Source organism: Rhamphochromis sp. 'chilingali' (genome assembly GCF_963969265.1).
Source record: "Rhamphochromis sp. 'chilingali' genome assembly, chromosome: 22".
NCBI lineage: Eukaryota > Metazoa > Chordata > Actinopteri > Cichliformes > Cichlidae > Rhamphochromis > Rhamphochromis sp. 'chilingali'.
The window spans coordinates 30,338,428-30,348,961 of NC_137950.1; the positions used below are offsets into that span (position 1 = coordinate 30,338,428).

General features: G+C 48.1%; 1 protein-coding gene across 1 annotated transcript; it reads left to right on the forward strand.

Annotated features, from left to right (window-relative positions):
- The first annotated feature begins 787 nt into the window (after window positions 1–787).
- On the forward strand, window positions 788–10,417 carry noc3l (NOC3-like DNA replication regulator). The gene is made up of 21 exons (XM_080872008.1): window positions 788–1,576; window positions 4,860–5,064; window positions 5,153–5,282; window positions 5,384–5,538; window positions 5,620–5,703; window positions 5,821–5,951; window positions 6,027–6,188; window positions 6,287–6,380; window positions 6,464–6,639; window positions 6,709–6,837; window positions 6,928–7,059; window positions 7,688–7,768; window positions 7,856–7,956; window positions 8,073–8,145; window positions 8,247–8,310; window positions 8,753–8,824; window positions 8,907–9,088; window positions 9,415–9,543; window positions 9,642–9,739; window positions 9,859–9,943; window positions 10,028–10,417. The coding sequence occupies exons 1-21, from the start codon at window positions 1,568–1,570 to the stop codon at window positions 10,157–10,159; spliced, it is 2,424 nt and encodes an 807-aa protein (XP_080728134.1). The 5' UTR covers window positions 788–1,567; the 3' UTR covers window positions 10,160–10,417.
- The last annotated feature ends 117 nt before the right edge of the window (window positions 10,418–10,534 follow it).

Consider the following 10,534-nt stretch of genomic DNA (forward strand, 5'->3'; position numbering starts at 1 on the left):
ATGTTTGTTTATCATTTTTATAAAGTGACGTAAGAAGACAAACATCCTGCAGGACGGATCCATGAATAATAATAATAATAATCAAAAAGTGTTGGTGATCAATCTGAGGAGCACGAGGTGAGAGACTGCAGCTTCCTGTTTCATCAGCAGGTGCAGCACACCTGTCAGCACATTTCTGAGGCCCATCCAGAATAAAGTATAAAAAGTTAATGAGAAAAATAAATGGTAATACTTTAAAAGGTGGGGGCATGGTCACAGAAGGTGGTTTGGGTGTGATGTCAGCGAGCGCCGCACAGAACGCCGCCGTCCTGTGAATCGCAGGTGATCAGGCTGGTCCCTCACACCAGCACGCCTTCAAACACTCAAACTTTATTAGCACAGCAGCTGTTTCACACATCCACAGCTCCCTGATCCACCAAGTGTGTGTCTGATGTCAGGTTAGCCCTCCTTTATAAAGTCAGCTGTTGGTACAATAATCAATGTGACTGGTCAGCTGTTGGTGGCCCCGCCCCTTTATGTGATGGCCAGCTGAGCGCCACGTGAGCCCGGGGGCAGAGAAACTGCACCCAGGTCAGTTTCACGCCCACAGCAGGAGTCTGATCTTTGATCCGTTTCTGGTCATTCACAAAGTGTATTTTAGTAAACTTCAGGTGTCAGCCTGCAGAGCAGGTGAAGGGTCATCCTCCAGCTGTTTGTTTTTTTTAACTTTATTTAACAAACAATGAGTATACAACATACGAACAGATGAAGTATACAAAACAACAAAATGAACACACAAAGCCAGGGGTAAATAGAAAAAAGTAACAATTATAAGAATACATGCAAAAATTCACATACATGTATTGTTTTGAGCGTTTTTGTTGGTGGAGTCTGATATTGATTGTATGTATATTTCCACATCCTTAAAATAATGACAGAAATATGGTGTTTTGTTAGTAAACTTACATTTATGGATAAGAAATTTAGCTAAAAGTATTTATCATAAAAAAACATTTATCATTCTTCTTGGGGAACTTAAAGAAACAAAACATTTTCCCATCGTAAAGAAAACTCCCTTAAAATATGGACAATGACAAAACCCTCCAGCTGTTAGTCTACTGAATGCGCAGTCATCACGTGTTCCGTGTCACATGAACTACTCCACCTCAGGTCCTCAAGAACGTTTCAAGGTCCTGAAAGGTGCATAGAGAACACGTCCAGGAAGCATGGCAGGACCTCAGGGAGTCTGAATCCGAGGGAAAATAATCAGATTACACACACACACTTTTTCTCTTGAGTCTGTTTGAAGCAACATCGGTAAATCTCCCCGTGGAGGCCTCGCGGAGAGCCGTAGGTGTCTGAGGCGCGCTCCAGTCCAGCAGAAAAAAACTGGTCCTGTCCTCCGGCCGCGGGGGGCGCTGTCCTCTCGTCACAGAAGGGCGGTTACTTTTCTGTTTCCGGGTTTTTGGAGAGCAACGTGTGGAGGTAACCCGCATCTCGGCACCAAAACACTCCGAACCAAAGTGACCGAGCGGGAACGACTGTAGTCCGGCCAGACACATCGGAGACACCGGAACGTCCTGCAGCCATGGGCCCGGTGAGTGAGAGGCTTAAATCCGCCGTTTAATGAACGGAGTCTGGTCTGAGAGAACAAACATGCTCAAAGCGTCTGTGTCCTCACAGCCCGAGTCCACAGAAAACCCACGATTTTAGAGTCAGACTCATTTTAAAACAGCTCCCGGGTGTTCAGAGGGATACCAGAGCCCCAAAATAACGGCGCATTGAACGGAGTGTGGTCCGAGCACACACGGTGATGGCGCCTCCATCAGAGCCCGCTGCTGCTTTACGCCTGACAACATCACAAACGGTCACGTGGAAGGACTCAGTGTCTGATGGTCTGCCCCGAGTCAGCCACTCTGTGTCCCACTCAGGAAAGAAACACACCTCATCATCCACCCAGCTACGTAGCACATGTAGTGTCCTGTAGTACCAGGCAGTATGAGGTAGTACTGTGTAGTATTTATTTATTTTATTTAGGACAGTGCATGTTAATGAACATAAATGTAAAAAAAAAATTTACATGAATGTAAACATGCCAGATTATAGCCAAAGGCTAACTTCCATCTGTTGTCCTTAAGCATAAAAAAATAGACATAATAATTCATAAAAATTCATCATTCATTCATAATAAAAACTCCATCACCAAACTCACACATACACACCATTCTGTTCCCAAATAAAACATTAAAACTATACAACTCATACATGATCACACACTTGATTTGTCCATAACCAGTTTTTAACCTTTGCCTTAAACAAACTGAGTGTAGAGCATTCTCTAATGGGTTGAGGAAGACTGTTCCACAGATGGCCTCCTGGACAGAGAGGACGTTCTGCCCAAATGCTGTCCGTCTGTGGGGTATAAACACGTCTCCTCAGATTGTAGCTCGAGTGGTCCTGTCTGAGCTTTCTTTATGCCTAATGAACTGCTTTAGTGGTGGTGGAGCAAGGGAGTGTAAGACTTTATATATTAAACTCACTCTTTTAAGTTTCACTAAGTTATTGAAGTTCAGTAATTTATGTTTTTTAACACATGACAGTGGTGGTGGGAGGTCGGTTTTTTGTCAAGTAGTTTTAAACTTCTTTTATAAATGTTTTCAATAGTTTTAAGTGTTGTTGGACAAGCAAGTGACCAGGACGTCAAACAGTAGTCCATATGAGAGATGATCATTGAGTAAAAATAAGTTTTTGCAACATTCATATTTAAATTATTACGTATATGATTAAAATTTTGATTATTAAATTTAAGTACCTGGGACTGAGGTAGTACTGTGTAGTGCGAGGTAGGGCTGCCACAAACGATTATTCTGATAGTCGACTAGTCACCGATTATTTTTGCGATTAGTCGACTAATCAGATCATCATCCACTGGACGTAAAACTACAGCTTATTGCACCAGCAGCATCTGCTCTTATATAACTATCATTAGCTTACAGCTTTAAGTGTTTCAGGTCTGTGCTAACTAAAAATAAAGACAAGATGATAGTTTATTACATTTTAATGAAATTTGCAGATTGTTTCGGTGAAGTTTAATAAACTCCTTGCTATCTAAAATATAACAGGACACCGGAGTAAATTCTGCAGCATCTCACACTTCTGATAATCAGCTGTCTGCTTGACGTTTATTCAGCTGTGTAAAAACTATAACTTTAATCTCAGACAAACCGATTTACTCAGGAACAAATAAAATACTGAAAAAAGCCAAACAATAACATTTTTACGTTATCTAAGTGACTCATATATCATGTTTAACCTGAGTAGCGAAAGACGGCGGTGGGTTTGAAAACGATTTGCTGGGAGTCCGGTGTTCTCACGGCGCTAGTGACCTAGCCCCCGGCTAGCTATCGAGCTAGTGGGTAACAGACGTCTCCGAAAACGTCGGAGCGCTTTTGAAAATATGCGGTGTCTTGATAAACTGAGCCGATATTTGAGGTTTACACAGCTACATTCTCCATGAAAATATGTTAAACGTTTATTTTGTGACCCAGAAAGAATAATAAGAGTAATATTAAAACTAACTAGCTGCCGCCATTGTTGGAAACTACGGAGCCCCGCAGGGGACATGGGAGAAAAAAAAATTAGGGAGAAAAAAAAAATTAAGACGGACTTTTGCGAGATCTCGCAAAACTCCAACAATGGCGGCAGCTACTTAGTTGTAATATTACTCTTTTTGGGTCACAAAATACACTTTTAAGATATTTTGAGGCGTGAATGTAGTTGTGTAAACGTCAGATACCTGCTCGGTTTACAAGACATCACATATTTGCAAAAGTGCTCCGACGTTTTTGGAGATCTGACACCCACTAGCTCGAAGCTAACGGGCGGTCGAGACCTACTACAGCCGGGAGGAACACCGCTTTCCCAGCACATCGTGCCTCGACCTCCCGGTCGGCTTCGAGCTGGCGGCCTCCGAAGAATGCGGCTAAAACTTTTGCGAGCTCTCGCAAAAGTCCGTCTTAATTTTTTTTTTTTCTCCCATGTCCCCTGCGGGGCTCCGTAGGAAACTGAGCTGGGCTGCGCTATGAATTCTGGGACACAGCTTCTTCTTCTTCGGGGTTTAAGGGCAGCTGACATCCTTGTACATGCAGTGCTGCCATCTTCTGTTTCAGTCCGTTATTACACTCTTAATTCCTGCTATTATTCCTGCGTCTTTTGTGATCTTACAAAGCTTCAAACGACGCGTCGACTATTAAATCAGTCGTGACTAGTCGACTAATCGTGGCAGCCCTAGTGTGAGGTAGTACTGTGTAGTGTGAGGTAGTACTGTGTAGTGCGAGGTAGTATTGTGTAGTGCGAGGTAGTACTGTGTAGTGCGAGGTAGTATTGTGTAGTGTGAGGTAGTACTGTGTAGTGGGAGGTAGTACTGTGTAGTGTGAGGTAGTATTGTGTAGTGCGAGGTAGTACTGTGTAGTGGGAGGTAGTACTGTGTAGTGCGAGGTAGTATTGTGTAGTGCGAGGTAGTACTGTGTAGTGCGAGGTAGTACTGTGTAGTGCGAGGTAGTATTGTGTAGTGGGAGGTAGTATTGTGTAGTGCGAGGTAGTATTGTGTAGTGGGAGGTAGTATTGTGTAGTGGGAGGTAGTACTGTGTAGTGCGAGGTAGTACTGTGTAGTGCGAGGTAGTATTGAGGCGGCAGAGCGTCTGAGCGCCACGCCCACAGTGAGTCCAGTAAATCAGCAGCTCGACGCTGAGTTTGTCTCTGATTGGTCGGTTTAGAGTCGGTCACACAGCGTCAGGTGTTCACAGGATCCAAGCCAGAGCCTCCATGGACCGTGACATCATTGCTGAACACCTCTCCTTCTTTCCTCTGACGCTCCGCAGCCTCGCTCGAAGAAGCGGCGGCCGACGTTTCGCCGCCTGCTGAAGACGAGTGGCGTGAAGCTGGAGAACAAGCTGAAGAACCGCCAGCTGAAGCAGCAGAACGTCGCCAAGAAGCAGCGCAAGGAGCAGAAAAGGCTGAGGCAGGCGGTGAAGGGCGCCGTCGGCGAAACGCCCCGCCCCCTGGAGATGTACAGGAAGAGACCAGGTGAGCGGCAAACGATCACGTGATTACTAACGTCTGCTGTAAACCAATCAGAGACCAGAACTGTCTGACCCTGCTCCTGCTCGTACAGAGGAGGAGGAGGAGGAGGAGGAGGAGTTTCTGGAGAGCCTACCCACAGACATGATGGAGCAGGAAGACCTGCAGCAGATGACCGCCATGGCTCGCCAGGCGTCCTTCATCACCAGGGACCTGTCGTCATGGTAACTCCAACACACACACACACAAACCATATTTAGATACAGAAGCAGGTGTGATGCACAGTGACTGAGGTGCGTTTGTGTGGTGCGGCGGGGCGTCCCAGCGGGCCGGTGCATGGCGGGAAGAAGCGGAAATCGGACGTAGCTCGCAGCTACGAGAAGGTTCCCAGGAAGATGGCGAGGACGGAGGAAAAGGAAGTGATCCACCTGCTGCCGATCAAAGACAAGACGGGCGTGATCCCACAGAGCGTCGAGAGGGGTACGGCGTGCTGCGTTGATCCCTGATCAATCTGATTGGTTCTGTGCGGCTGTGTCGAAACGTCTCCCTCTGTTCTTTCAGTGGTGGAGAAGCAGCCGGAGGAGCAGGAGCAGGGGGAGGAGCAGGAGGAGGAGCAGGAGGAGGAGCCTGATGACGTCGACACAGGTATGAAAAGCGATCAGAACTTTTGGAATAAGAATTAAACTCCGCAGGCACGGCGGGGTAAACGCCTCCGTGACGAGGCTGAGGCGTCCTCTCATCTGTCACGTGTCCTCCTTGCAGAGGCGGAGCCACCGAGCTGCCAGGAGATGACGCCGGCGCAGAGAGAGCGGCTCAGGAATCAGAAGCTTAACGAGAGGAAGCTGACCATCGCCGGCCTGGCGTCGGCCATCGTGTCGGACCCCATCGGCAGCGTAAGGCCGGGCGCCGCTCTGGGATCAGGCTCGTGGCGTGTATGTGTGTGTTTAACGTGACGTCGTGTGTGACAGATAAAGCGCGTGAAGGAGCTGCGGGGGATGCTGATGGAGGCCGACCCCAGCGTGGCGGTGACGGTCAGAAAGCTGGTGATGGTTTCTTTGATGGAGGTCTTCAAAGACATCGCCCCCACCTACAGGATCCGACCTCTGACCTCGGCGGAGAAGACCGCTAAGGTGCGTTTGTGAGTTTGTTTGTAGAGGAAGCGCCTGGCGGCAGGTCGCCACAGTCGCCACGTTTTAACCTGCTGCTTCTGCCGCTCGCCGTCTTCCAGGTGAAGAAGGAGACGCAGGTGCTCCGAGAGTTCGAGGAGGGTTTGGTGAGTCAGTACAAGTTCTACCTGGAGGACCTGGAGCAGACTGTCAAAGGTACGCCTCCGTCACCATAGCAACAGCCACACACTGACACCCGCACACCTCACGGCGCCCTGACCGCTCATCTCCGCCCACAGACTGGAAGCAGAAGAAGAAGAAGCGCAGTCAGGCGGTGGCGCTGCAGGCGTACGGCGGGCTGGCCGAGGTCGCCGTCCGCTGCCTGTGCGAGCTGCTCGTCGCTCTGCCTCACTTCAACTTCCACAACAACATTGTGGTCGTCCTGGCGCCGCTGATGAACGACTCCACCAAGAAGGTGAGTCTCATGGGCGCCGCAGCGCAGCCCAGCATTGTGCGACGCCTTCACGTGCTCTTTGTGTTTCAGGTGTCCGGCGTGTGCTGTGACGCGTTCAGGAAGCTCTTCCAGCAGGACAGAGCGGGCGGGGCCTCGCTGGCCACGGTGCGAGTTATCTCCGGCCTCGTGAAGAGCCTGAACTACAACGTCCGACCCGAGGTAACGAACGAAACGTATCCAGGCCACGCCCACTCCGAGAAGACTGTTGATAAATTATTAATCAGACGCTGTTAACTCCGCCCCCTCCAGCTGCTGCGGACGCTGCTGAGTCTGAGGATTAAAGAGGTGGAGATGAAGAAGGACATCGAGGCTGCGGCACCAAAGAAGAAGTTCATGACCAACAAGGAGAGGAAGAAGAACCTGTCGAGGATGCAGAGGAAGGTAAACCCTCGCACCGAGTCCTTATTGGTTGTTTCAGCGGTCGGCTCCGCCCCCGACAGCCCCGTTAACGAGGCCTCGTTCATTTTAAGGGCTGGAGCTGCAGCAGCAGACGAACAGTGAGAGAAACTCAGGCTTTAGAAACAGGAACACGTGTTCATTCAAACGTTTGTGCCAGAAACATCAGCACAAAGAGATGATCTGCTCACGATCACAAGGTAAACAAAGGATCCAAATATGGGCGAAACGTGTAAAAGATATTTTTAATTTAAAATAAACTCCAAACATAATAATGTGAGAATAAGAGAATGTGTCAATGAAAAGTTAATGTTACTGGGGCAAAATATAAAAAACAATTCTTACAATAACCTGAGGAAATATTAGCAAAGTAACAAAAACACGAGAAGAACATGTGAGTCAGAATAAAATGTTTCTACATGCTCGTGCGAATTCACTGAAGTCTATGAGCATTAATATAAGAAGCATTAACAACTTCCTCTGTGATGAGCTGATGCTCAGGGATTTCTCAGTCCGTCCAGCAGGGGGCAGTGAGAGACACCAACCTGTGTGTGTGTGTGTGTGTGTGTTTGTGTGTGTGTGCGTGCGTGTGTGTGTGTGTGTGTGTGTGTAGTGGAAGAAGGCTGAGGAGAAGCTGGAGAAGGAGCTGCTGGAAGCCGAAGCCTCAGAGAGCAAAGACAAGAAGATCAAGCTGGTGAGTTGAAAGGTCACGAGCGTGTACGGTGAGAGGAAGGACACTTCTCCTCCTCCTCCTCCTCACCCCTCTGCTCTTCCTCTCCAGCACACAGAGACGCTGAACATCGTCTTCCTCATTTACTTCAGGATTTTGAAGAAGGCTCAGAAATCAGTTCTTCTCCCTGCAGTTCTGGAGGGGCTCGCCAAGTACGCGCACACACACACACGCGCACACACACACACACACACACACACACACACACACACACACACACAATCTTTAGTACTACTATAGTGCTGAATATGATGTCATTTCCTGTCAGTTTTGCTCACCTCATCAACCTGGAGTTCTTTGATGACCTGCTCAACGTGCTGCAGGACCTCATCCATGCAGGAGTGAGTGTTCATATTTGACCCCGCCCCCTGCAGAGTCACCTGCTAGTTTGGTGTCACAAATAGTTCTTTATTTATTTTTGTTTCTTTATTTATACCTGCAGGATTTGTCCAATAAGGAGACGCTGCACTGCATCCAGACCGTCTTCACCATCCTGTCAGGACAAGGTCAGACTCTGTGTGTGTGCTCGTATATCTGACTTGTGAAGACCTTAGTCTGATGAAGACCTTTGAGGCCATTTTAAATATTTTTGTTATATGATCACAAGAAGTCAGGACCTTCTTTGTGTATCAATGTTGAGACATTTGTGGATGTTTATTTAAATAAGCTGCAATAACGAGTTGTTTTAAAGGTTCAGACTTGGATTGTAGTCCTGGGAATATGTAAGGGTCCCCTCCCAGTGACATAGACAAACGTGTGTGTTCGTGTTAGGCTCACAGAGGCACATGTGCAGCACTGCTCAGCAATAGCACTGGCTACAGTTTATTCTCACTGAGATAGACCAATAAATTATTTTTAAAAACTCTTTGAAAAGTCAGGTGTGTTTCCTGCACATGATGTCACTTCCTGTTGAGTTTCCTGGATCAATAAAGTTTGTTTGTGTATCAGGTGACGTCCTGAACATCGACCCGCTCAACTTTTACTCCCAGTTATATAAACTGCTGCCCAGGCTCCACGCAGGTCAGTTAGCCTCACTTTGAACCGGCAGTATGACGTCACACGTCACATGATTGTTTTAACAGCCACGCTTTGAATCCCTCAGGGGCGCCCAACGATGACGCCATCATTGTACTGCGGTGTCTGGACGCAATGCTGACCCGCCGCAGGAAGCAGGTGACCCTACAGAGGGCAATGGCGTTTGTCAAAAGGCTGAGCACGATCAGTCTGCACGTAATGCCCAACGCCAGCGTGGGAATTCTTGCCGCCAACCGAGCCACGATGCATGTGAGTCTGAACGTGTGTGTTGACATCCTGTCTTCGTCCCCTCGTCCCCAACCGCCAACCCTCCCTGAGCAGAACTCCTCCCCGCCCGGTCCCACTGTCGGCAGAGTGCTTACTCATCGATTGTGATTTCAGGGGTTTTCTCTGTGTTAGTGGACGCTCCTACACTCTTTACATTACAGCATGAAGCACCTCGACGTGACTGTCGTGATTTGTTGCTATATAAAGTCTGATTCAGTCACTTGAAAAGAGGTGTGGTTACCTAACAGCTGCTCAGTAATTCAAGTAGTTGTACAGGTAGAAGTTTGACGTGTGTGTGTGTGTCTCAGTCCTTCCCAAAGTGTGACTTCCTGCTGGACAACGAGATTCAGGGCAGTGGGTTCTACCTGCCGGAGCTCGACGAACCTGAACACTGCAACGCTCAGAACACAGCACTGTGGGAGCTACACACACTGCAGGTACACACACACTGCAGACACACACACACAGGTATGCAGGTGCACACATGGCCCCACGTGTTTCTGAATGTAGCTGCGTGGTGTTTGTGCTCTTTCAGAGACATTACCACCCGGTCGTGCGGCGGTTTGCAGTCCACCTGAGTCAGGGCGCTCCCTCTGAAGGCTCGGCGGCGCTCAGTGCGGAGCTGAGTCGCAGGTACACACACATCACCTGTGTTTAATCAGAAAGCTCGGCCTGTGTGAGGATCAGTGAAAACGGTGTACTGCTCCTTTAAAAGTTTCGTTTTTCTGAAGTGTGAACGTTGCCCCCTGCAGGTCATCTGTGGAGCTGTTTGACGACTACAGCATCAAAGATATGACCTTTAACCCCCCTGTAGCATCACCAAGCCTCAAGAAGAAGGTTTGAAAGTCAAACTAAAATATTTTAAACTTTAGTGAGTCATGTGACTGATTGATGACCGACTATCGCTTTGCTTTGTGTCAGGATCATTTTGTGGTCGGAGCGACGCTGCTTGACGCCGAGTTGCAGAGAAGACTCGAGTGCGCCCTGACCGCCGCCGAGGACACACAGCTGGACTTTACTGCAGCGCACACACACAAAACCACCCAGCACTGACACACACACACATAAAATAAAACAACATTTTATGGCCATCAGGAGAGGAAGTACAGCTGCAACCTGATAGGCAGACCTTCAAAATAAAAGCCCAAAGTGTCTTCAGGGTGGAGTTGGACTGTTTTCATCATGTTGATGTGAAGAGTTGTGATGTTGGGCAACCCGGTGAGTCGATGCGGAGTGCCCAGTTTGAGTGCCATGACTGTGCTGTTTAAATGTCAGATATTAAAAATAAAGACCAGAAAAACTCTTCTTTAACATTTAAGCTGCTTTTATTTTTTTAGAGGCTGGGGTCTGCCACACCAGGTAAGACCCCAGGTGCAGGCTGTGTAAAGATGACCCAGAGACAAGATGCTAGCATGCAGGGCATACATG

Excerpts from the sequence above, each read along its gene's own strand:
- noc3l (XM_080872008.1), top strand. Across the intron at positions 6,189-6,286 it reads CGGCGGAGAAGACCGCTAAG|GTGAAGAAGGAGACGCAGGT; the intron begins GTGCGTTTGTGA and ends GCCGTCTTCCAG. Across the intron at positions 8,146-8,246 it reads AGGACCTCATCCATGCAGGA|GATTTGTCCAATAAGGAGAC; the intron begins GTGAGTGTTCAT and ends TTATACCTGCAG.